The sequence below is a fragment of the Desmodus rotundus genome, chromosome 3 (genome assembly GCF_022682495.2).
Source record: "Desmodus rotundus isolate HL8 chromosome 3, HLdesRot8A.1, whole genome shotgun sequence".
In the NCBI taxonomy this organism is placed as follows: Eukaryota; Metazoa; Chordata; class Mammalia; order Chiroptera; family Phyllostomidae; genus Desmodus; species Desmodus rotundus.
The window spans coordinates 200893616-200920179 of record NC_071389.1 but is presented as its reverse complement, the minus strand read 5'-3'; the positions used below and the strand labels follow the sequence as shown (position 1 = coordinate 200920179).

At 65.2% G+C, this 26564-nt stretch overlaps 1 protein-coding gene across 2 annotated transcripts in view; it reads right to left on the bottom strand.

The window, feature by feature from the left end:
- TAFA5 (TAFA chemokine like family member 5) overlaps nt 1–26564 on the bottom strand; it is a 105423-nt gene that overhangs the window by 29628 nt on the left and 49231 nt on the right. For both annotated transcript variants that reach the window (XM_053919770.1, XM_045187009.3), the window contains exon 2: nt 5634–5783. In XM_053919770.1, coding sequence (XP_053775745.1) covers nt 5634–5783 — 150 coding nt within the window. The remainder of the gene's footprint in view (nt 1–5633; nt 5784–26564) is intronic.

Genomic DNA, 26564 nt, shown 5'->3' with positions numbered 1-26564 from the left:
TGGGACAGCACAGCTCGAGTCATTGGTTTCCCCACCGTGGGCTCTCGTCTGGAGCTTCCTGCACCCACTATGCCCCAGAGCACCACTGGGACCCTTGCCCTGTCCCCCGGGGTCGGCACTGAGGCCGCAGGCCTGGTCCTTTCTCACCCTGTACCACTGTTCCCGGCCTGGGCCAGTGACGTGCTCTGTGGAACTGACACCCTGGCTCCCTGCTCTCAGGTCCCATGCTCAGGGCCAGCCCTCCCTCCCGCCACTAAAATGGGGCCCCGTCTCCCCATTTCCAACCCATGTTCAATGACGACGACGCTTCCCTTAGAGACTGTTAGTGAAAACGAAGCGAGTGACTCACAGAAGCCCTACAGGAAGGGCCCCGCCGTCCCGGCTCGTGTGGGACTGTTTACAGTGCACTGTGGCCCCGTGCCTGCTGGGGCTTTGCCGGGGAGGGGACCACTGTGACAGGTCTCACCGCCCCCCACGGGGACGTCTGCAATGCCCTGAGCTACGGGGGGCGGAGCAGGACGGAGGGGCCCGCAGATCTGGCGATCAGTGCAGGGCCCCCGCACCCCCCCAGAGCAGTCACAGTGTGCCCGCGGGGGTGGCAATCAGGGCTGGGCCGCATCAGCTCCCGGGTTCCTGGAGAGAATTTCCTGAAAGATGTTTCCAACACATTTCTTCTCGCACAGACTGACAGCTCTTGGAGGCTGATTAAAATGTGTGAGAGGCAGGAGGGGACGCCATTAGCACAGCGCGTCCCGGACACTTCGAGTGATTGTTAAGAACCTGGACAGCGTCACTCTCTGACAGGAGCTGCGGGGGCGCCCGCGCCCCCTCCAGCCCCCCAGGGCCACCGGCTCACCGGCTCCAGCAGTGTTACATCGCCAGGTGTTACGTAGGCATAGGGACTCAATGACAGATGGCACGCAGGCACCTGTCTCAGCCCCGGCACTGGGCCGTGTCCTGGAGACACTGGAGGAGCGAAGCTGTCCCCACCCTCGGGCCCCTGGGCTGGCTGGGGGGACCCTGGTGTGGTGGGGAGATGGCCTCGAGCTAGCCGATTTATTTTTAGAGAAAGGGAAAGGGAGGGAGACAGAGATGAAGAGAAACAGCAAGGTGTGGTTGCCTCCCGCACCCCCCTACTGGCGACCTGGCCCGCAACCCAGGCCTGTGCCCTGACTGGGAATGGAACCGGCGACCCTTTGGTTCACAGGCTGGTGCTCAATCCACTGAGTCACACCAGCCAGGGCAAATCTGACGTTTCCTTTGTTCAGTTTATTCTGGAGTATATTCTTCCTTTTGAGGCGATTGTAAATGGAATCACTTCCTGAAGATCATTTGCAGCCCCTGTAGAGAAACGGATTGATTTTGCATATCGATCGCGCATCCTGCAGCCTCTCCGAACTCCTTCATTAGGATTCTGAGGGCGTGGGCTCCCTTAGACGCTCTCTTGGCATGGACGGCCCCGCTGTCTGTGGGGAGGTCTACGTCATCCTTCTCTATCAGGGTGCCTGTGATTCGCTTTTCCCACCCAGCTGCTCCATCCTGACCCCCAGGGCCACGCTGGGGAGCAGTGCGGGGCACAGGCCGCCTGTTCCCAGTCTCCGGGTGGAAGCACTGGTCCCCCCCACCCCCGCCGAGCGGGACGTGGCCTGTCGTGTCCGCAGACGCCCCCGTCACACCGCCTTCTCTTCTTCCCCCGTTCGCCGAGTTTTGATCGGGAAACAGGGCTGGGCTCCGGGAAAGGTCTACTCTGCAGTTAGGCGGGTGACGACATGAACTTGTTCTTCATTCAGTCACTCTCATCCGTGTGGGTTTTCGTGTGTCGTCCCTGTGTCCCCTTGAGATAAAACTCACGTGGTCACGATGAGCGACCTCGCGCATCGGCGACTGGATTCGGTCGCTGGGGCTTCCTTGAGGGTTTGGTCTGTGTCCCTCACACTTGCGGTTTCCGTGTGCCGCCTCTGTCCATGACTCTTGCTGTCGGGTAATGCCAGCCCCGTAGCGCGAGCCAGAAAGTGCTTCCTCTTCTGCTTGTTTGCGAGAATTTGCGAAGAATTGGTGTTGGTGCCTCTTTAAATCGGGTAGAATTCTCCAGCGAAGCCGCCGGTCCTGGCCTTTCTGGCTGGGAGGTTACTGTGTTACTGTGCTCCCAGGTCCACTCAGACTTTCCGTTTCATCCTGAGGCACTCTGTGGGTCTGTGGGGACACGTGCAGTCCGCCCGCGTCACCCAATACGCCGGCATGGGTGTGCGTAGGGTCCCTTTTAACTGCCTGCATTTCCGAAGAGCAGGTAATAAAAGAGGGGACTCCTCTCTCTCACTCCTGGGTCAGGGGGTCCTCTCCCCCTCACCGGTCTAGCTAAAACTTTGCTCACTTTACGTTTCCAAGAGCTGACCTCTGGTTCGGTCGATACTGGTGAAACCCATATTCGGTTGATACTCCTGGTGTCCTTGGCTCCGTGTCCTTGATTTCCGTTCTAAAGCTCCTTCCATTGATTTGGGCTTAGCCGGCTCTTGCCGGCTGGTGTCCTTAGGTAGCACCTTCATCGTGAGAGTCATTTGTTGACAGGTAAGTTCACGCCATTTAATTTCTAATAATGGCCGTACTTAACAACGGGCTCGCTGAATTTCTGGAATTCTCGCCGTGATTTTCGCACATGGCTGCAGCTGGCCGCAGCCCACCCGGGGCAGGTCTCGCCGAGTGCAGAGAGCTGGGACACCCCCTCAGGGAGGTTGCGGCTGGCGCAGCGAGCCGGTGGGATGTGCCTCCCCACGCCTGCTGCTGCCTCGCCCACAGCTCAGAGCGGCAGCCACACAGCGGCGTCCAGGACGCGCCCGTGTTTCTAAGTGCACGCAAATACACGCTCTCCCGAGTGCTGACCTATGTAAAAGCTTTTCCCAAAAATGCGTGCCGCCCCCTCCCCTCCTCATCCTGCCTTCCAGCTCAGAGCCCTTTCCTCACGGAGTAGGGGGGGGAGGGGACGGGCGGGGCAGGGGCCCTTTCTCCTGATGGTCTCCGAGTTGGAACAGCGCCAAGCCGCCACACAGGGCTGGGAGCAGTGCACCCAGAAATGCTTGGGGCTCCAGGACATGCCAGGAGTCCCCTCCCACCTCCAGCCCCTCCTTTCAGGAAGAGAAGCTCTCCTGGTGAGCTCCTCTTCATCCCTCAGCACCCTGCTGAGACTCGGCCCCCCCTCCCCCCTCCGCGTGCAGCTTTGCCAGGCCCAGGGCAGGAAGACACGGCTGTGTCTGGGGTCCCGCGGCCCCTGCCCCGCAAGGTGGCCCAGGCCTGCGGGAGAGAGCAGGTATTTTAGGGACCAGTCTGCCTCCAGCCTTCCCTGCACCTGCGAGCGTGCACCTTATCTGAATGAGCAAGTGAGTTGGCTATGAATGAGCAACGAGCCAATTACGGAGGCAGCTGTGCCCTGTCTCCCCGGCTCATGGATTTACCTCACGCTGCAGGGCCGGTGTGAGCTGCCCGACGTGCACCCCGCTCGCCTGAGCGGCCACCGCACCCGGTGTGGCCCGGGCTTGCTCTGTAGCAGACACGGCCCACAGGTGAGGGGATTACTATGCACACAGCACAAGACAACAGAAAAGCAAAAATTAAATTAGGTGGCAGCCCGGAAAGTGCCCACTGTGCAAACACCGCGAGCTGACTCATTTGTCTGGCCTCCCTTGAAAATGGTTGGGTTTTAATTTGGGTCCCTGGGCCCCGGCTCCTGGGGCGCCGGCCGGCTCCGGGGAGAGGGAGAGGGGAGAGGCCCTGGTTTCAGATGAGCAGGCCCAGATTCAATTAGTAATCAATAGTGAGCCCCACTCTCCCGTGGACCGCCGGAGCTAATGAGGACAGAGGAAGGGAAGGCAGCGGGCTCCGAGCTCCGGCCTGCGCGCCTCTCTCCCACCGGCCGGGGAAGAATCAATCAGCTCGACGACAGCACCGCACAGGTGAGCCGTCACAATTACAGGAGCGGAGCTGCGCAGGATATGGCGGGAATCGATTCTGTTCGCTGGGAACCGAGACGGCTGCCCCCTGGGCCCATGTTGGCCACGGAACTGGGCGGGCAGAGCAGGCGCCTGCGTCCAGAGGGCGGCGTGGGCAGCACTCGGGCTGGGCGATCGCACACCTCCCGTGGGGTGCTGGTTAACAGGTGAGACAGGGAGACGTTTAATGAGGACAGGTGACGTTTGCCCAGAAGCTACTCCAGCTCCTTGGTGGCCGCACGGGGTCTGGGAGGAAAGTAGACCTGGGTGGGCAAGCACGCCGGGGAGCGGACAGGTCACGAAGTGCCGCCTGACCTTCCCACGGTGTTAGGGGACGACGTGACCTCGATGGGTCTCATCAAAGGAAAAGGAAACAAACCCAGCCACAGGGATGGGTCCTGAGAGTGCCCCCTCCCCCCACAGCAAGGTCAGCCTCCGTCCACAGTCTCCTGAGTGACCCCGATGTCCCCAGAGCCCTTCAGGACTGGCAGCACAAGGTGGCTCCTGGCCGTGGGCACCACGGGGAAGCAGAGGCTGGGCCTGTGAGTCCCCCTGGCCCCCAGTCCACTGGTGGTCACCCCGGCTCTGTGGACACAGCTCTGCCAGGCTGGCCAGGGGCAGCCCAGTCAGGAACCCCGACCCCTCCCTCCCCGACCCCTTCCCTTCCCTCCCTGCGGGAGCCAGGGTCCGAGTTCCCAGACGTGGGCCCTAGGCCAACCCACAGCCCAGCCATATCCCTGGACAGCCCCAGGACGGGCTCAGCCGTGACACTGGCAATGTCCCTGGTCTGTGGGTCCCCACTTCCGAGGTGGCCTCAAGGCTCAGCTGGTCCCTTCTGGGGTGCCTTTCTCACCCCACCCAGGCCACCAGCAAGCCTTCCCCATGGTGACAGCACCCTCCCTCCCCACAGGGCCCCCAGCACCACTGATGCGTCTCCGAGCTATGTGCACCCAGCCCTCTGCTTGGCACTCGAGGAACCAGGGCGCCCGTACGCGGCGCAGCCTCCACCACGGTGCACAGACCCACGTCGGCGCCTGGGCAGCGGCGGCAGGGCCTCCCTTCCCCCTTTAGCCGCTCGTGACCCTGTTCCCACCGACATGCCTGAGGCCCCGCCCTGCGCAGGCACCGCGAGTGGGACCTCAGCAAGGCTGTCACCTGTGCGTCTCCCCACCAGACAGCCCTACTTCAGTGGCCCTGTGGGAGGTCACCCAGCCCCGCCCATCGCACCGGCTGGGCAGCTTGTCCTCATAGCCCGTGAGGGGTGGATGCAGCCTGAGTGTGCCTGACGCTGGTCACACCACGTGGGGACGAGCCAGAGAGGACGTGTGGCAGACACATGGGCACCCAGCTTGGCCTGTCCTGCAGGAGCCGCGCCCCGCGCTCCCCGCCACCCAGGGCCGCAGCCTTTGGGCCAGTCCAGCTCTGCGAGCTCGCTGGGGACCCGGCTCCCTGCCACCCCGCTGCCCCTGGACGCCACACCCACAGGCACAAGCCAGCACTGCCCGCAGGGGCTGTCACGCTGGACGAGATGGTCCAGCCTGAGGCCTGACCCCAGAGAGTGTTCGGTGAGGGGTGGGGGGAGGGTGCGTGGCTGCATCGGGTGGACACCACGTGTGGCCTCCACAGCCTTCCCAGGGGTCCCCGGGCTCTCACCATCCACGCAGGCGGGCCGAGCTCTCGTGGTGCCTGCGATCTGCCCCTTCCTGCACGCACAGCGCGCCGTCTGCCGGGCGATTGTCCTCCGGGGCTGGCTGCTGTCTCGGTCCAGGGTCACAATCTCACAGGTGCCGGCGGCCAGCTGACCTGCAAGAGAGGCACAGACGTGGGCTGAGTGGCCGGGCCCTGGGGACGAGCCACCAGCCACCTGGCCCTGCGGCTGGACACCCGCCAAGAGTCCACCCCGCAGAGCGGCCCTCGGAGGCCACTGTCCTACGCAGCTCAGGCGATCCTGCCAGGGACATGCCCTGTAGAAGCTGTGCACCCGGTCAGGCTGGCGAGCTCCACTTTTACGCAGGGTGGTGTTTGCTCACCGCCCTGCCGGGGTGGACAGGAAATTAAATGTGGCTTCGTCACCGTCACACGGAAATGAAGGGCTCCGTCATGGCGGAGGGCCCGTCGGCTGCTAGGCGGCCTGATGCAGGGACCCCAGGCAGCTCCAAGCATGCAGCCTGAGTCCGAGCTGGGCCCGGGATCCCCACGGTCCCTGCTCCCCATGTTCGGCCATCCCAGGACACTGGAAGGAAGGGACGAGCCCGGTGGCCTTGGGCTGGCTCTGGGACCAGCGTGCAGAGAAGAGACCCGTTTAGTGTGAAGGTGACCACCACCCAGCGAGGTCAGCTGGCTTCCTCTCCCCGACTGGCCCCCGCGTCCCCAGGAGAGGGCCATCTCCGAGGCCGATGGGGCCAGTCTCCCAGCAAGGGGCAGTCCTGTGCTCCCCGAGACTTCACTCTCCCCAGAAAACCCACGCCCGGCCCGGGGCGCAGGGTGCTGTGCGTGTTCACTGCATGTGAGGCGTCGGGGGGACTGCGCAGGTGGGGCGGCAGGGCCTCTTGGGCAGCGGGGGCCCCTCCCTCGCCCTGCAGCTGGTGCCGGGGTGCTGCCCTGCAGGCTCGGGCTGCGGATTCTGACTCACACTTGCTAATCACACAAAAAATGACACACCGCGGGGAACAGGGCAAAACCAGAGACACGTGAATGGGTAAGTAGATAAGCAAACGCAGAGGAGGGAAGCGTCCGGGGCAGAGAGGTGATGCTTTTCTGGTGACAGTAGTTAGAGCCTCAAAGACCCGATGGCGGGTCCCCCTGGGTCTGAGCAGGTCTGAGACCATAGGCTGTAGGTGATGCCGTGACTGATGGCTGGTCCGGCCCTGACTTGCAGACGGGCAGCTGTGTGGGCGCCGTCCCGGCTGCCGTGGAGGCTCTGCAGGCTGGCGGGGCTGCTCTGCTATTCCTGGCCCTCTCGGCCGCCCACCCACAGACACCTGCGGCTGGCGTGCTGACGTTGGTGGCCAGCTGAGGTCCGTCCCCTGGGGCTCAGGGAGCCCTGGTCGCTAAGTAACGAAGCAGCCAGCCCCGCGCCCCCTTCTCCCATGAAGGCACTGATGGACCAGTGTTTGGGCATCGGTGCCCACCCAGCTGTGAGGAGCACCTGCCCAGGACATGGCCACCTCCTGAGCTGGACCCCATCTGTAGGGGGTGGCTGGGCACGGGGAGAGGCTCTTCTCCAGGGCACCCCTCACGCAGGCGGCCCCCCACCAGCAGCTGTAAGCACCGTCCCGCCCTCCCCAGGGCCCTGTGTTCTGGACCATGCCCCACGGACCAGTGGTCCCGGGCATGAAACGACAAGACCACCAGGCGTCCCCCACAGGCCTCCATGTGGGCGCCCACGCTGAGAGAGATGTGACCAGGGGCAGGTCCTGGCCTCGGCTGCGTCTTGGCTCGTGGCCTCCCTGGTCCCACCTGGCCCCCTCATCCCTCCACTTCTCACAAGCTTGATGGTCGCCGTGGGTGAGGGTCCACATCGTCCACCCTGACGAGGTCGTGCTCACTTGCCCACAGCTGCCAACCCCCTATTTCAAAACGTGGTCCCATTCATGGGCTGGGGGTGGGCCCTGAATGCAGCTCTGCGGGGACCACCACTCAGCTTTCTGAAGGGAAAACCAGCCCCTCAGGACGACGTGGCCCCCGTTTCTCCGTTGATTACCAGCTGACAAGGTTCAGGGTTCAGCTGAGGTGCCAACTCCCTCCACCCACGGTTCCCACGGTGGCACGGCTGCCCGTCCTCCAGGGCCCCCTCATCTCCACCCCTCGGTGCCGGGTGTTGGGGCCGTTCCTGCAGACCGAGCTACCCCTTGCGCCTCACCCCCAGCTGCCTCCACATCCTCCCCGCCCTGTGCAGGGACTGTGTCCCCAGGCTGGGCAGGGTCTGGGACGTTGTCCCTGACTCCTGGGGGAGCCAGCAGATGCCTGCCGTCCCCTGAAGGCTCAGGGGCAGCCCAGGACGCCTGGAGGCCAGTGTCCGTGATGAAGGGTGAGGGGGGCAGGGCAACAGCCCAAAATAGAGGCACAGAGAAACCCGAGGCGCCCAGGGGGCTGGGATGAGGCAGCGTCCTCCACTTGGTGGCAGGTCACCCGGCTGACGACGGGATCAGGTGCCACACAGGCGGCCACCCCCACCATGAGGATGCTCCGTGTCAAGGAGAACTGGCTGGGTCTGAGGCAGCTTCTGCACCCCCACCCGCCCTGCCCTGCCACCTGCTCCCTTCGGGGAGCCCAGTGCTGAGCTGGGTCCCAGGCCTGCTGAGGGGGCTCAGGGGGCAGCCATCTGCCTTGGGACTCTGCTCGACACCGAGAAGCTCTCCCTCGAGAAGTCTGTCTGTCCATCCACACTACCCTGGCCTAACAGACCACAGCTGTCTCTCCATCATCTGGAAGAGGAACCAGGGCCTCGGGGTGGGAGGGGAGGCAGAGCCAGGCCCCGCGGGGTCTAGGCGGCTCCAGGCAGAGGCAGTGGGGGTGGACGGTGGGCAGGACAGTCTGCAGCCACTGCCTGGACTCTCACAGTGGGGGGGGGGCTGGGCCGTGGTCAGGGTTCTGTCCGCTGGGCCCCAGGCACATTCAGGAGGGGCGTGAGCCCTAGGCCACCGCTGAGCTGGACAGAACGGGGCCGTGAGGAGCATCACTGAGCCGGCAGCCCCGTGTCAGCAAGTGCTACGGAACCATCTCCAAGGGGCCACGTCGCGCCCCCGGGGTCAGGATCTGGGACTCTGGGGCTCGGATGGGGCGTGGGAGGGAGTGCCCGTGGACAGGACAGCAGGGCTGGGGGTCACGGACCCGCCCAGCTGCTGCATGCTGAGTCACGTCTCATCACATTCTGCTTGTTCTTGGAACCAGACAAGGGGACACAGGCCGCACTCGGGCACCAGCCCCCAAGACGCCCACCTGACCCCCAAACATGGGCTGTGACAGTGTCCTCAACGCCAGCTGTGCCGGACGCGTCCTTCTGCGCTGGCCGTGGGTGTCAGGTGGACGCGCTCCAGGCCCTTCGGCTCCGACAGACAGCGCAGCACAGGGCGGCTCTGGGCGGCTTGGGCCCCATGGGCGCCGGGCAGGCAGGGGTCAGTCTGGGACGGCCTGCCCTGGCCTGGGCCCCCATCCCTACAGCACCCCATGTTCCTGAGGGGCTGCAGACCAGCCGTGTGTTCACGCTGAGCAATGACATGGGTCCGCAGGGATGTCTGACGGGCTGGATGACAGAATACAGACTCGGAGTGACTCTGACAGGCGCACGTGTGGCGGTTGTCACCGCTGTGTGCGGGGTAGGATGGACACGAGGGCCACCGGCAGGGCGGGGCCGGCCTGGGACAGGGCCTCAGCAGGGAGAGGAGGCCCCGTGGGACCCGCTTGGAGCCCAGGCGTGAAGCTTCCTTAGACACACGTGCAGCCCAGCCTGGGTCCAAACGTGAGTCCCGGAGAGGGGGGGTCTCCAGCCCTGGGCCTAGGGTGTGTGGCCCCGGCGAGGAGGCTGCGCTGGGGAAGCAACGCAGGGTTGAGGAGGGAGGGTGGGCGGGGTGGCCACCGGCTGGGGAAGCTTCTGGAAGAAGGGATGCCTGGGGGCATCGGCTGTAACCAGGTGCGAGCATGTGTGTGGGGGTGGGGGGCAGCGTTGGTGATAGGGGAGGCCCGGTGGCCTGGGGTGCCCACCACCTCTGCACACGGCCCCACCCGCTGTGGTCAGCACCTGCAGCCAGGGAGCTGGGCCTCTCAGAGCCACCTGGGAGACGCGGCACCGCGATGACGAGGCCTCATGAGGACATCGGGGACAGGAACAAAACCCCGTCCTCGACGTCTCTGCCCCAGAGCTGAGGGCGTCCGGGGGCTCTGTCCTGGGGGAGGCAGGTGGGTGGGGAGCTGGGCGTCCCTCCTGCTAATCGCCCTGTCTAACCAAAGGACAGCGAGTGCTTTGCAAGGCCACCCCGAGGCAAACTCGGCTGCAGCGAGGGCACCGCCCTGCGGGTCACAACACAGACGGCACAGCGGGGTCCAGGCGCCCACCCGCAGAGGCGATCCTGGTGCCCCCAGCGGCAGTGTGTCCCGAGGCCCGCCTCCCTCCCAGGCCGGCTCAGGCGCTGTCCGCGGTGCTGACAGGCACCTTCTGGCCTCCCCGGCAGGCACCCCCTGCCGCACGCCCCACATCTGTGCTGGGCTCGTCTTTAAAGCGCTAAGACACAAGAAAACCTCGTGTACAAAATCTGGAGGAAACTGTTGAAAGAAATCACTTGTGGTAGCAGGATGGGGCCTGCTCAGTGGATGAGGGCGGGAGAGCCACTCAGCCGGGACGGTGGGGGCGGGGGGTGGCTCTCCTCTGCTCAAACAGGCCTCCGTGTGCACGGGGCACCGCGTCACAACTCTGAGGGGGCCTCAGGCAGAAGCTGTGCCCTCGGAGCTCGGCAAGGCCGCGCTGTGGCCACGCAGGCAAAGGCACTCAGACTCGGCGCCGCTGTGTGGTCGCTGTGCTCACTACCTTGATCGTGGGCAGAACTCACCTGCCGACCTGGCTGGAGGCCAGGAGTCCAGGTGAGAAGGAGGCAGGGGCCGTGGGAGACCTTGGTATGCCAGGGGCTCTGCAGGGCACACGGCCGCTCCGCAGCATGGTGCTCTCCTTCCACACATACCTGCGGGCACTGGTCACGCCCAGCACAGGCGATGTGTGAGCGCCAGCCTGCACGTCCCTCGGAGGCACGTCCCTCGGTCCAGGCAAGTCCTCTCCACACAGCGCCCCTCACCCGCACACTGCTCAGCCAGCCAAGGGACACCAAGGTGACAACAACAGGCATCGCCCCAGCACCAGGCACGGAGCCCTCTGCCCCTCCCTGCCGGAGCGAACAGGGCCAGCTGACACTGGGGGTGTCCTGGCCCGGGCACAGCTCGCCCCCTCCCCGACGCCCGTGGAGGACGGGGCCCACTCGGGCTCAGCGGCGGCTCCAGCCTGCCCCAGGCGAGGGCTGTCCCAGGCTGCAGGCTCGGGGCCCTCCGTCTCCGGCCCAGGTGCAGCGATGGGCCTCCAGTAGGAGGCTGCATCCCCTCCCCTGCAGAACTGGGGCCTCCCGGACCCACAGCCAGTCTCTCCGGCCACCGCGGGAGATGTCACTCCTCATTGGAGCTATGTCCGCACTCCCCTGGACACTGTGCCCCAAATTAAGTGGCCGGTGTTTAACGTTATCCCTCGTCATCCAGACACTGAGCACGGGGATTGAGAACCGAAGGAGGAAACTCTCTGTGAGATCAGACGGAGCACCACAGTCCCAATGCGTGAGCTGCACTGGAACCGAGTTCGCTGTTCAACCCTGACACCCAATCTCTGTCGCGGCGTGACTTCCGCAGAGCCAGCTGAGCCTGTGTGGCCGCTGGAGCCCTGTTCTTGGCGGGGCAGTGGGGGGATCAGGGGATCATCTCCGCAGGACGGGTGAGAGGCAGATCAGGAACTGAGTGACGTCAGGACCAGGAAGAAGGGCCCCTCCCCGGCTCCAGCCCCCAGGGGGCAGCGGCCGGCCCTGCGTACCCGAGTGTAAGGAAGGGTCTGGGAGCTCCAGGACGGCCCCTCCCTGAGGGAAGGCCACGCTGGTGGTCAAGGTCAGACCCCGGACTGCAGGCTGTGGCAGGGGAGGCGCTGGTGGGAACCGAGGGGCAGAGCCAACAGCACCTGAGACCCAGAGCCAGCTCCTGCACACATCTCCTCGGCCCCCACCCCCTCCTGACCTCAAGGAGCGGCTGAGCCTCTCCCGGGGCCCAGCCTGCAGCTCCTCTGGCAGAGGGTGGTGGGGAGAACAGGGTGGCTGAGGCCAGGCCCTCCCCGGAGCATTCCTGCAGGGGAGCTGAGGAATCCACGCTGCATTGTGAAGGGCAGACCGCAGGCTGGAGAAGCCCCGGCTCCCTGCACTCTCTGACCCAGGGCCCCTGCCCAGGGGCAAGTATGTCCTGGGACTGGCTGGTGGCCTCTCCCAGTCACAGACCTGCTGAGCCCTGGCCATCAGCAAGGAAAGCAGTTTTGGGGCTCCCCCAGACTGTCCTGGGGCCCTGTTGCCTGATTTCAGATGGAGAAAGAAAGGGGGCCGAGTGTCTGGCCCTGCAGACTGCAGGTGCCTCCCCCCCGCCGCCCCTGCCTGGGTTCTGGGATGCCCCCTGGCCACAGCCCGGTCCCCTGGCTCCTACACAGGCACCTCACAGGACAGAGAGCGAGCGAAGGAGACGGGACACAGCCTTCTCCTTGAGGCAGCGCGCGCACACGGCCCGTCGCTAAGGCCTTGCCCCGTCCAGCTGGCGCCCGGTCAATTATCCCCGTTAATGTGCCCATTAATGAGGCGCTGCCTGCAGCCCTGGGCCGGCCGAACACTGTTGGCTCACAGCATAAACACTGGCAATCACGCTGTGGTTTATGGCTTCGCAAAGGTCAGGAAAAGGCACGCCCAGCATCGCTCCGCAGACGCACAGCCCTCGGCCAGCTGCTGGCGGGGGGTGGGTGATGAGGCAGCTCCTGTTGGCCTGGGTACAGCCCAGGAGATGAAGGGAGACCTGGGCGGCCGGGGGTCCGGGCAGAGCCTGGCTTGTCTTCTAGCCCCACGGCTCAGCAGAAGTGAGGCCCACTATGAGGGGAGCTGGCCCAGGACCCCTGGGAGCCTGCGTGGCTCCTCACCCTGAGTCACCTCCTCCTCCGGGAGGGGCTGTGCTGACTCACGAGGGCTCCCCGTTCCCCAGCAGCCAGAGTCCCCTCTAAGGTTCACCTTCATATCTGGGGGAGGGGTCCCCTGGTGCCCTGGGCCCTGGGAGGCCCTGCCTCTGCCTGGTAGGCAGCACTGGGCATCCAGTCCAGGCCAGAGTTGGGGGGGGGCTGCTGTCCAGTTAACTCCCCAACCCTGTGGGAAGTACAGCGACGCTGGGCCAAGACTCATGTCCCCGACGTCCCTGAAGTGCTGGTCACGGCAGAGCTGTCTGGGGCAGTGGCCGCTCATTCTGGAAAGAAGCGGCCTGCAAGGGACCTGCCCCGCGGACCTGGCCTGGCTTTCTGGCCTCCGGCACCAGGAGGACAGACGGTGGCTGTGGGAGAGCTGCCCCCCCCGCCCCCCGCCCTGTCTGGAGTCACACAGGCCCCGCCTCCACTGGCCTGGCTCCCAGGCAGGACAGGACGCTGCCTCCGGCAGGGACGGGACATCTGGGACACCTCTTTCTCCAACAGCAGGCAGCACTTGAGGCTCCTGGGGCCTCTCCCCATCCCCAGGCTGACCCGGCCTCCTGGCTGGGAGAGGGGCCACGCCCCAGGTACCTGGGGGGCTGGGGGGGTCAGGAGCCCCAGGTGCAAAACTGGATCTGGACCCAGACCTGACGCCTCCCACAAACATCAGCTCGAATCGGACCTGAAGAAAACACCCAGCAACATAAAACTTCTAGAAGAAAACAGGACAAGCTACGTGACCTTCAGTGTAGCGATAGGCGGTTAAATGACACCCCAAAAGCATGACCCACAAAGTAAAGACATTGGTAAACCAAACTTCACTAACATTAAAAACTCCTGTTCTCAACAGCCCCCGTGAATAGCGTGAAAAGAGGGGCCGCAGGGCGGGGGACACTCGCGGACCACACGCGTGATAAAGGGCCGGGGTCCAGAGCACTCGGGGCCCACACAAGTCAGCAGACGGAAACCAACACCCCATGGAAAAACGGGGAACGGTGTGGGCAGACACCTGTCCCCAGTGGCCAGTGAACATTCGGAAAGACATTCCACCTCACTGCCACCAGGAAATTTCCAGGGACGACAGCGAAAGGCCATCACACACCTATTAGGGTGACCGAAGTCCCCAAACCCGCTCGTAACAGAATGCTGGCGAGGATGGGAGCCAGGGGACATGTGCTCGCCGCTGGCAGCAGGAGACAGCCCAGCTGCTGCGGAAGCCGCCTCGGGGGTGGGGCTTGCTTCTCACAGGACCTGACACGCTCTCCTCGCACGACCCGGTGGTAGAGGGCCTTGACACCGACCGGTGCTGACGCGATCACCTGTGGCCACTCCGAAACCTGCAGGCGATGTCTGCAGCAGCTTATCACTCACAACCTCCCGCAGCCGGAGTCGGCCAGGCGTCCTCCGGAAGTGAGGGGGTAAACTGTGGCCCGTCCAGACCGGGACAAGCACCGAGATAAAGAGAAAGGGGCCCTGGAACCACGGGAAGGCACAGAGGAAGCTTCAACGCACTCTGTGACTCTGTGGAAGGGGCCAGCCTGAAAGGGCCACGTCCGCTCTGATCCCAGCTGCCCGATGAGCTGGAAGAGGCAGCGCTAGGGGACAAGAGCAAGATCGGTGGTTATGGGGGGCAGAGGGGGGCGTGCAGGAAGGGGGAGGGAAGGGACGTCGGGGAGAGGAAGTGGAGGCATTTTTCCGCTGGGAAACTGCCTCCTGGATGACGCTGCCGTAGTGCGTTATGCGTCTGTCAGAGCCACATTCCTTCGGGACTCAGAGTGCCACCCTCGGGAACACCTCCTCAGACGGCACTGAGGACGTCCGGGACCCCAAGAGGAAGAGGGGGTGTTGGTCTCAGCAGGTTGGGAGGTGTGACCTCACCCAGGAAGGCGGTGGGAGGAGGTGCTGAAGGATGGGCAGGGTCTGAGAAGCCAAAGTGGAGGCACCCACACGCTTCCCATCCTGCCGGATGCCCGTTCCCGTTCTCACCTCGTCCCCGCAGGCTGCGGCTCAGGCCAGATGGGCGTGGAGCGGAGGCCAGTGGGCGAGGTGTGGGGACAGCAGTGAGGGCACCCGTCTGGCCCAGTCCAGACTCGGGGTCCCGCCTGGACGCATGTCCCGGCCGCCAGCGGAGGGCCCACCAGCCTCCCCAACGAGAAGCAGATGTCCTCGGAAACGGCTTACTCTGGGACTGGGGATGAAACCCACAGCCTGCAGCACCTGGTGGTGCCCACGAGTCAGGGAGCGCTCGGACACAAGCGGAAGTCGGGGGTGCGTCCGGGGCAGCCCCCAGGGCCGATGCTGAGACCCGTGAGCCGCCAGACAGAGAGAGGCGTGCCGGGCTGTGACCCACAGCCTAAACACGCGTGAGCCCGCCGACGCACACAGATGGCCGGGCCGCTAACAAACCTCCCACGCTGAAGACCTCCAGACGGTGGATGTGGCACTGCCCACAGGAGGCGGGGCCCCCCTCCCAGCCGGCCAGCGCTGGCAGTGCATGTGACCCCTGCCCCCCGGCCAAAGAGGGTGTAAAAGGCGGCAAGTAGAAACCGCACAGCAGACAAGCCTAACAGACACGCCTCAAGGTCAACCCCTTGGGGACCAGCCAGGTGCCCTTCGCCTGATGGGAGGACAGGGGACTTCACCTGGCTTCCTCCCAAAACCTGTGACTGCAGCCCAACTATCACACAGACCCCGATCCAGGGACCTTCTCTAAACCCCCGCCCAGTCCGCCTCCCACGCCAAGGCCATCGAAAATGGGGGACGTCCGAGACCGTCCCGGCCAGGAGGAGCCCCGGGAGACGTGAGGACCAGATGTCACCTGTGCTGGGCAGAAAGAGGACCTCAGGGGAAGGGCAGGGGCTCGGAGAACTACACGGACTGGAGTTCACGAGGACTCAGAGTGGCACTGCCCCCCCGGGTGCTGAGAGCCTGGCGCTCGGGAGAGACGGAGGAAAGTGGGCACAGGTACCATGGGAACCTGCTGAGCTATCTTCACGCTTTTCTGTGAAGCCAAAGCTGCTCGGACAAGCAACGTGTGTCACACTCTGGAAACTCCTGAGGGAGACGTGCCCCGTCACGCACCTGCCCAGGGCCCGGCAGGCAGCACCTGGAGGCCGGGCCAGCATCCGACTCGGGGAGACGTCCGCCGGCCCCTCTGGGGGCTCTGTCCCCACACTGTCTGCAGGCTCCCACAGAAACGCGCCACCAGGCCCTGGCCTCTGAGCTCAGCCCCCGGCAGCGAGCGGCCTTGTCCCCTCACCCACCCACCCACAGGAACCTTCAAAACACAACACCCATCACGCGACTGTCCGTGAGCTGTAGCCGCCGCCGACCCACGGGGCACTGCGTGGGCAGGGACAGGTCCACACCAGGCCGTAACAGAGCCGGAGAAAATGGGAAAGTCCTGCCCGCCTGCATACAAGCTTCTGTGGGGACAGCCACAGTGGGAACTCCCCCAGTCTCCCCAGCAGGACCAGGGAACTGAGCGGGTTCTTGGGGCCGGAGGTCAGAGACAGAGGACCCTGTGGAGGTCAGACGGCCCAGCTGAGCACCACACAGTTAGGGGGCAGGGGGACAGTCCAGATGCCACGCAACGAGCAGCCACCCACACCTGCAGGCAGTGCTCCCCTGGTGCCCCGCTCAGTCCACCTGCCAAGGGGACTCGGGAGGCAGCCTCACGCCCCAGTCCAGAACTTTCCCTATCATCCAGCTAAGACGCACCCCCACCCCGCTGAGTCAGCCGGGCTACGCAGTGCAGAACACCCACCGTCTGCTGAGCACAAGAGCCACAGGAGCTGGCCCTGTGTTGTCGTCCTCCTGCATTTACGCCCCCTCCTCCAGGAAGCCTCCCGTAACTTCACCTTCTCCCGACATTCCCAGCCTCCTGCCACGGCTTGTGAGGACTCTCTCCTTGCCCAAGCTTAGGTCAGGCTCCACTGGGCTGCCGTCTCCTCTGGGCCCCGGCCCGGCCCGCTCAGCCCAGGTTTGGCAGAGAATCCCGAGAAGCCGCTTGCCTGAGAGGCCGCCCACCTGGCCCATGGCTCTTGGTGAGGAACCCCTCCCACCGGGGCCTGTGGCAGGGGGCGGAGTCCAGGAGCTCCCCGCGCCACGGTCCCGGGGCCAGTCCTTCTTTAACAAGGGGGGGCGCGCAGAACGTGTTGCTTTGGCCCTGATGTGGGCCCTGGGCTGCCCACGGGCGGCTAACAGAAGCTGAACAAGGGCTTGCTCATCAATAATGGCGACGAGCAAACCGGGTGTAAAACCGCACCGCAGGGCGGCACAGCAGGAACAGGAGGAAAAGGACGGACCAGAGAGACTGTGTCGCCAGGGCTCGCCGCCAGCGGCCCTTCCAAAGCCACCAGGAAGGACATGGGAACAACCGAAAGGAATGGGGAGGTGCAGACATTACTGCTCACACCGCCCCCCACCGGATGGCCAGACACCAAGTGTCCCGAACCGCAACCTGCGCACCCAGACAAGTGCGCGAAGGACCCAGCGGAGAGGGAGTCTGTGTCCCAGACTTGCGGAAATGCTGCGGGGACCCAGCCCAGGGAGGAGCCAGTCTGGGGCCTGGCAGCTGCCCAGCCGCAAGTGCCCGGTCCCCGGGAGGGCCCACGCAGGCTCCTTGCTGCGCACCGGGGCACAGGCTACAGGGCTCAGCGTCTTCCCAAAACGCACCCTGTCCTTCAGGCCTCGCCCAGGGGACTAGCGGCTTTGCAAGCTCCGCGAGCCACCTGGGGTGACCCCGCCCCCACCCCGAGCGCGTGAACCTGGTGCTGGGTCCAGGATGGCTGGCTGCCGGGGTGTCCACGCCCACGGAGCGTGCACCACCAAGACGGACCTCGATGGCGGCTGTGGCTTCGGAGAACCACCGCGCGTCGGTGTGGGCCCCCAGGAAGGGTCCGCGCTTCCGCTGAGTGTGTCTCTAACCCTAAAACGTCCCTAAAACAAAGCCTGTGGTGTCTAAAAAGGGGGACACAGCGTCACCGTGCCTGCCCTTTGACACGGCTGAGAATGTGCCTTTTTAAAATCCAGGCAACACACACAGAGGACCGGCCACCGGCTGTCTCAGCCACAGCTCAGCCCGCAGTTCAGCGGCGTTAACGACATCCGTGCCGCTCTGCAGCCCTCACCAGAGCTTCCCGTCACCTCCAGAGCTTCCCGTCTTCCAAACTGAAACTCTGGGCCCGAGACGCCCGCTCTCCCCACCCCTCCCACGGCCCCTGGTCCCACGCTCCTCCTTCCTGTCCCTGTGGGTGTGACCACTCCGGGGCCTCGTATTCGGGATCCTGCAGGTTTGTCCTTCTGTGTCCCGCCCCTGTCACGGAGCGCGATGTGCTCGAGGCTCACCTGTGCTGGGCCAGGTGTCAGGACCGTCCTCCTTTGGAAGGCTGACTAACCGTCCCCCCTGTGGCTCTCCCCAGTGTGCTGCGCCCGCCTGTGGATGGACACTTACAATGAGCCCATCTGAGGAGCAAGGTGGCCGTGTCCCGAGCCCACCGGCACGCACAGCCTGCAGTGACCGGCAGGTATCGCTCCCCTGTCCCTCGACGGCCACATCCCCACGCCCCCTCGGCTGCTCCGAAGCAAAGACCGCTGCGGCCGACGCTCAGCAAGCGCTGACCGCCTGGGCCCCTCCCGCCTCGGCCCAGAGCGAAGCAGGCTCTGCTTTCGAGACACGTTTCAAATGCTGTGCCTCACGCTCTCTTCACACAGAGGTCAAGATCCCCACGTGACACCACTAGCTGCCCCGGGCCACGCGCACCCAGCGCTGGACGGGGGATGAGCGTGCTGTAAAAGCCGCAACTTAATGGCGTTTTTGCCGCTCCTGCCACTTAATAAGGCTGCAGGATAGCACGTAGGAGTTTAATTTACTTGGCTTGGAACTCAGCCGTCGCTGGAGCTGATCTCGGTTCTTAAAGAGCGAGGGCCCGATGCCACCGTGGGCCCCGCAGAGACACGCGATGCTAATTACCAGCTCGAGGCATCGTGCTCGGCCCCCGGGGCTCAGGGAGGCGGGCACCTTCGCAGGCGGTGGGCTGCTCCCTGCAGGGCCGGCCCGACGCCCGCCCTCACCCATGTCCCCTGCTGTCCCCGGCACACGGGGATGGTCTCTGAGGCCCCACGGGCATCTGCGTGGCCTAGCTGGGCCCCGAGAGCAGCGTCTGGCCCCTCTGCCCACCTGCAAGCAAAACGCAGCTCTCTCCGCAGCTTCCCTGCCCAGGCAGCTGAGCCCTTGTCCTCTCCCCGTGGAACTGACGGTGAGACACCCCGCCCAGGGGCCAGAGGGACAGTGGAGCCTGGGTCAGTTGTTCCGGGGACAGGGAGTCCCCCAAAGTTGGAGTGGTCTTGTTCAAGGCCCCCTGGTTTTATTCCCCCCGGCCCTGAGAAGGTGTGAGGATGACTCCCTGCAACCTGGGGCTGCGAGGCCTGCAGACCAGGAGCCCACGTCTGCAGTGAGGAACGGGCTCAGCACACCGGGCCCAGGACACACTCTTTGCAGACTTGCCCACTGGAATTCGCTCGCCCGAGGGAGTAGCCAGTATGCGTGGGGGCCGGGGGCTGCAGGGGAGTGGAGCTCCACCCGCCAACCCCATCCAAGGCTTAGTGACAAGTGGCATTAAGTTTCCGTGGGTGTGGCTGCCCGCCCAAAGGCCCGCCTGTCCACAGTCACTACTGCGCTGCCCACAGAGAGGAGGCAGGACGCATGGAGACCAGTGGGCAGCTGATGGGACAGGGGGCCACACAGGCGCCCCCTGAGGACTGTGAGGAGCCCCGAGGCCCCAGGCACACACACAGCCACCGAGGCTCCCCTATCCCATCCGGTCACGTGTCTCTGGCAGCCGGACACAGAGGTCTGCCGCGTCCTGTGCCATCTGCAGCCCCCAGCCTGATGGGGCCTGGCTGCACGCTGAGGCCCAGAGCAGCCCGGGCCCCCGGCGTCACCCCTGCACGTCCCCGGAGCCTGGGGACAGACACACACCTCACTGCTTGGATGGAGAAGGCCAGCTTCCGGGCCTGGGGCTGCGCAGGCAGGAAGAGGCCCCTACGTGCTGGACGTCACCATAATCTGCCTCCTAGGAAACCACAGCTCTTTAAAGCAGAGCTTAAGGAGACGAGGAAAATACCAACAAAAGTGGCTAAAAATAATGCTGCATGGACCCACCGGCGCTCAGGAGACGCAGGCTCGGCGCGGTGTGCCGCCTACCGCTTCCCGGCCACCTCAGGGGCCGGACAGCCTGGAGGAAGCCCCGGCCCGGGCAGGAGGGCAGGCCAGGGAGGTGCGGGCCCAGCCAGTCAGCGCCCCGCCCCTGCCGACCTGCAGACCCCTGCTGTGTGTTGGGACGTCCTGGGCCCCAGAGTACTCTGCTCAGTTACGGCACGGGGGAGGGGCCGAACGGCCATCCGATTGGCACTTGTGGAGCTGGTTAGACGGGGCCCACAAGACCTCGCTAACGCAGTGACCAGCCAGCCACCTCCCATAGGTCCACTGGGCAGGCCCCCGGCCCCCTAGCCAGATGGTCACTGCCTGCGGTGTGAGGACAGTCACCTGCCAGCCTTTGGCCACACTGGCCCGGCTGCCTGAAAAACCATCAGCTGAGACCCACGTGGCGTCAGGCAAGTCATGGCCCGGCCTGGCCTCCCCTCCCCCATCCGGGCTGGCCACCAGTTCCGAGGCTCCTGCTCTACACCAGAGCCAAGAGCCCGCCCCCGGGGCGGGAGCGGGGCCCAGGCTGGCCCGTGCCCACGGACCGGCTCCGGGCAAGGTGGTGGCCACCCACACGTCTCCCTCCGCTGCTCTGAGTGCCTCCCAGGCCCACTCTCTTCTCTGTCGTCATGGCCCAGGGTGCCCGCTGGCCCAGGGAGGAAACCGGGGCAACATCACACGACAGGAAGAGGGGCCTGTCCAGTGACTGGAAGGACGGGATGAGCTGGCCCCTGGGGAGAACATTGGCACAGAGCCTGGGACACGGTGGGGCCCCGGAGCCTTCCTTGGGGCTCCTGGGGGCCCTCACCTCCTGGAGACCCCAGGACAGGCACACACCAGCTGGGGACTATTCTTGGGCCACTCCCAGTGCCATGCCCCAGCCCCCCATGTCCTCTGGGAGTGGACACGTCCAGGGCGTCCTGCTGGGGAGAAACAGGCCTCCCTTCCCTCACACTCCTCCCCTCCGACTTCTGGGGAGTGTTACCTGACAGGGAGGAGGGCTGGCCACGCAGGGGAACCGACCCTCGCCTTACAGAGCAGGCGCCTGGCCCACCCCCTTTCCTCTGACCGAACGGGGTCAGGCCCCCGCAGGCTGCTCCCAGCAGCTCTCTGTCCCTTCCCCTCTCCTCAGATGCCACTCCTCCCTGCCCCTGCCGCCCCCTGCGTACCTGCCTGTCCTCACCTTCTCTCTCCTGGACCCTGCCATGGCCACCTCTAGCATCTGTGCCCCTCCTTCGACGAGCAAGAGGTCTCTCTGCATGGTGAGGCCCCTCGGAACCTTCCTAGCCCCCAACTGCCTTCTCCCACAGCCGGGTCAGTGAGCCTCCCTGCAGGTGGGCACTGCGTCCAGCAGCCAGCCTGGGGCCAGGTGCCTCGGTGAGGGGCCGGGGGGCAGGACCCTGGGGCAGCCTGCAATTGGCCCGGGGAGCCCCGTCCTGCTCCCCAAGCCTCTGGCCCTAATGGTGCTCTCCACCCGCACCTTCCGTTCTAGAAGGTTCCTCGTCCCCTCTTCCTGCTCGCACCCCCAGCCACGATGGGGGAACAGTGCAGGGCCAGGACTCTGCATTCTGCCCCACGGCCCCGCCCCACACTCACTGGGAAAGAGGAGCGTGTGGGGCTCCGGGGGCGAGTCGGGAACGAAGAGAACAAACACGTTCTGAACGACCCGCCAGGCAATGGCTGCAGTGGTGCCAACTGGGGCCGCAGGGCCCTGGGGGAGCCGGACCCCGAAGTCAAACTGGCTTCCCGGCTTCTTCCACAAGGAACGTCAACTTTCAGGCGGGCATGTGCCCTCCGGCTCCTGGGCTGGGTGGGGCCTCCCTGGGCAGCCCCTCCCACAGCTGGGGTCCCGGAGGGAGGAACCCACCGCCCCAGCGCCCCGCTGTCCTACACGCCGCACTGGTCCACAGGTGCCAGGAGAACCCCGGGCACCAGATTGGGGGGCCTGGAGCTTGTCGCTCTGAAATCGGCGAGACTGGAAGCTGGGTCCTTGGGGGCAGGCTCCCCGACCCCCATGTGGCGGGCTGACACTGGTCCCCAAAGCTGGGTCCACCCCAAACCTCTGAAAGCAGCCTTGTTCGGAACACGTGACCTTGCTGATTGAACAAGGGACGGCGAAAAGAGATCGTCCTGGGTGTGGGTGGGCCAAGGACGCGACCTTACATGAGAGAAGAGAGGGAGATTCGTGACGGGGAGAGACGAGGCCGTGTCACCTCGGGCAGAGCGTGCAGTGACGCTGGTGGCAGCTCCAGGGGCAGAGAGGGGCCTGGAAAGACCCAGAGCCTCCAGGGGGAACCGGCCCGGCCGACCTTGGACTAGGAGACCACAGTGCCTGGCACTCTCAGGACCCCCAGCCCAGCCCTCCGTGACGGCCACCCAGGCGGCCGGGGCAGCCACCTCGCCACCACTGCGCCCGCCGTGAGGCCCGTCACCCTGGTCTGAGGGCATTTTCATTCTCAGCTGGCCTGACGCCAGAGGAAGGGACGAGACCCCTCAGGGCCTGACCCATGGTGACCACCCCCACCTGCGCCCTGCCCAGCTCTCCAAGCAGCCTCAGACACACTGGCCACCCGCCGCCCTGCCCACCGCTCCTTGGCTGAGCGCCCTGCCCCGGCACGCAGTAGGTGCTCAGTAAACACCTGTCCTGCCGGCCCGGCGTCTCCGTCGTGGTTTCGCTGCATCGCACGTCACTGGGAAGCAGCAACTCTGGCCTCCCTGTGCACGGAGAGCCAGCGCCGTTGCCATAAATAGGAAGTAACCATAAAAATAAACACACAGCCATTAAAGTGAGAGATGCCCGTCCGCGCCCCCATAAAGCCATCTTCCGTGCCAGCAGCAGCGCGCGCCCTCGCTTCGGGGGACGCTGAGTGGTGTGCACGGGGCACGGGGAGCATTCCGCTGTCCCCCCGGCCCCAGCCTCTTGGGGTCACCGGCTTCTGCCGCAGCCTGCCGCCCAAGGGTCGTCCCTTCCGTGGGTCCAGACGCCCCGACGGGAGACCCCTGACAGATGAGATGGGCTGCCTGCCCGCCAGGCCCCCCAGAGACAGACCCACACCCCGGCCACCTGTGTGTGTCCCGTTGGTGCCTGGGGCTGCCGGAGCACTTTGCACAGGCCTGTGGCCTAAAGCAGCAGCAACTGGCCCTCCCACAGCCCTGGAGCCGCAAGGCCCAAACACTCCACGGCCAGCACGCACTCCCTCCGTGGGTCCGGTCTCTCCGGGCGATGGTGGCGGTAGGTGTCCCTTGTCTGGTGGCCACGTCCGTCGCTCCAGCCCCTGCCTCCGTCTTCTCGTGGCCTCTCCCTGTGCCTCTTCTCTCGTCTTTAGATCTAGGGTGGGCTGTAAGCCAGCAGGGCCTCATTGGGAGAGCCTTACCTTAACCATACCTGCGAAGTCGCTGTTTCCAAGTGAGGACACACCCACAGGTCCCCGGGGGCCTGGCCTTGGGTCCTTGCACGCTCCACAGGCGCGCTCTGCTCACAAACACACACCCCTGAGCTCAGCCCAGCCTCCGGGTCCCTCCGGGTCTGCACTGCCCCCACGCGCCGCCGGCCTGGCATACAGCAGGCGACCAATATGTGCGCGTCCAGCTGGGGCCAGCATGCCCATCGAAGCTGTCGCCCGGGCAACCGGCCCTGGGAGCGGGCACTGTGGCTGTGCAGGCTGAAGCCCTGAGTCACCTGTAAGCGAGTCCTGGGCTTCTCTCCGTGGAGGGCATCCGAGGGCCCGCCCCCTGCTGCTGGAATCGCTAATAAAACCCACCTTCTCCAGGCAGAAGCCGGTTTTGAAAAAATGTGTTTTGAGGCAGGGTGAGCTCCTCTCAGTACGCACGGTGAGGAACAGGCAGGGTCCAGGGTGGGCAGGTGCGGTCTGAGGTCACGGGTCCCAGCAGGCTCTTGGAGTGGAGCCCTCACTGCAACCTGGAGCCTTCCCACACCCCGTCTCCATCCCTGCCCGAGCTTGGGGCTTGCGGGGCAGGGGCCGCAGTGCGGGGGGCTGCCCTCGGCACGTCCAGCCAGGGCTCCCCAGCAGGACGCCACTGTCAGACCAGGAGACCAGGGTCCAGCACCAGCCAGAGGGCACAGCTCAGTCCCCGTGGTCTCAGACCGAGTCCACTGCAGGGCAGCGAGCCCAGGGGCCCACGGTCAACATCCAGGATCACTTCCTCCTGAGACCTCCGAAGGGCCCACTTCCTGCCCGGACACCCCAGCCCTCCGCTTGGCTTCCTAGGATGAGCAGCTAGGGCTGCATCCAGACACGAGGCCAGGAAAGGGTGGGGGCTCAGCTCCTGGTGCTACCACCCCAGCCTCAGACTCCGGCCCTGGGGCCTTGGGCAGGGGAGCGCCCCCAGTAACTGGGTAACTGTTGGAGGGCGGGTGGATCTCAGCTCGCCTGCACCTGTCTCTCCTTCATGGTCAACCCAGAGGCCCAGGACAATGCCAGGGGCCCAGCCAGGGGAGTCCTGGCCCCCCTGCCCGCAGGGCCCTAAGCACCTGCACCTGCTTAAGGCTCTGTCCTGCCTGCTGCCTCCAGGACTCTGTGTGGGGTGGGCTCGTCCCTCACACACGTCCATGCTTCCCCTCCTGCTGGTCCTGGGGCTCCCTTTCAGACACAGGCCTGTGGTCAGGGCCGTGGGAGGGAGGAACAGCCCTCCCTCCCCCGAGGGTTCCCTGGGCCCAGGACTTGGGGCCTTGGGAACTGCAGGCAGCCACAGCCGAGGCCTCCGGGGAAACAGCCCGTGGTCTTGGGGGTGGGGCACGCGGGTGAACACAGAGTCATGGTTAAGCACCTGGAGGCACGGGGGCAGGACCTGGACACAAGGAGGAGGCTGCATTTGAAGAGATCGGTTAACAGCCTCTTCAGGGAAGTGAGCCCAGGCTGGGGGCCCACCCCTTGCACCCTCAGTCCACTCCCTCCACCCCCAGTCCCTCTGACCTAGCCAGGGGACCGTCTGTCCCCCATATGCTGGCCCCTCCAGCACAGTCTGACAGCAAGGCTCGCAGCCACCAGGTGCCAGGCCCTGGGCTGCAGGCCCGTCCGTCAGGTGCCCGTCAGCCACCCCAAGCTTCTGGTATCCTTTCTGGCCTGCTGAGGAGGAGACAGAGGTTCCTAGAGGTCTGGTGACGTGCCTGATATCAGTGGAACCTCCTATTCCTGAAGGCCATGCACCCCAGCCTGCGTGACCCACGCCAGGCACAGGGTCTGCGGCTGGCATCTGCAATGTGGGGAGGGGTGGCAGGTGCGTAAGGAGCCCGAGCAGCCCCCAAGCCACGACCCTGCCTCGGGGCCCACCCGGCAGGACAGAAACACCCACGGGCCCGTGTGTCGGCGTGGGGCTCCCTGACCGGGGACGTGGCTGGGCCTCCCGTGCTTCCTCAGTGAACACGCACCTTCCACAGGCTGTGGCATGGCTGTGTGGGTGTGTGGAAACTTCTAGAAGCCCAGGCTACAGGGAGTCCAGCTGAGGGGACTGGCTGCGGGGACCTCACCCTCAGCCTGCCCTGCTCCAGCACGTGGGGTGTGCGCATGCATGTGTGTGTGTGTCAGTGCATGCACACGCGTGTTTGTGAGTACTTTGTGTGTGTGCTGTGCCACATGCCCAGAGAGGCGGGTCCTAGGACAGATGGCTTCTGGGTTGAAGGAGGAGGTCGGGAGAGGAGGGCCATCACCGCTGGGGCTGGGGACCGTGGGGGTCCTGCAAGCGTCTGTGTGAGGCGCCGCGCCCGCCCACTGAGCGCCGTGTGCAAGCAGCCACGGGAGCCGGGCAGCCACTCCACTCCACGTGTGATGCTACACACTACATACGTTCAGGCTGTAACATACCTCCCATGGTGCGCGTGGGTGTGAGTGCTGCCCACAGACGTGGACACACGGGGTCCCGCCCTCTCCCAGCAAACGCCACCCAGGCCCTCGTTCCCCAAGCGGGCGGCTGGACTTCAAATCGAGTTCTCAGTGTGTTCCGTGTACTTCACGTGACTGAGGACTTCACGTGTCACCACGGACACGTGTTTAATCAATAGAACCACACGTGCATACACATGTCAGCAGACACGCCGTGGCCCCGCCTTCTCCACTGTGCCCTGGCTCCGGCTGCCCCACGTGGCACCAGGTGAGCGCGCCCGTGAGACCCGGACAGGGACGTGGCGGCGGGCCCGGGCAGGGCACCTGGCCTCCCCGGGGCCCCTGGAAACATGGAGCCACGTCTGCAAAATCGCCCCCAGGGCCAGCCCCTCTGTGCTTTAAGTTTAAACGCTGTCGGACCCTCAGTGAGGAGGTGCCCACGATGATGAGTGTGGGTTTTGTTTGGAGTCCTCGTCACACGAGCAGTGCTGACAAATGAGGACAGCAGAGCAGGTTACTCTTCCTGCCTTTTCGACTCCACCCTTTGCGGCAGCTGTTTGAGACACCTGGCCTTTCAAGCCGTCTGCAGGGGCGGGGGCCTGGTTGGGCCCCTCTGCACACAGCCTGGAGACTCCAACCTGGGCACCACCCCCCCCCTGCCCCCTGGCAGGGAGCCTTGCAGCCCACAGGCATGTCTGGGTGGGGGGCGTGGGCTCAGCAATGCTGGGAGTGTCTAGCGCACAGGTGGCAAACACAAGGCCCATGGGCGGAATCCAGCCCTCCCCGTTGTTCTATCCGGCCTGGCACCT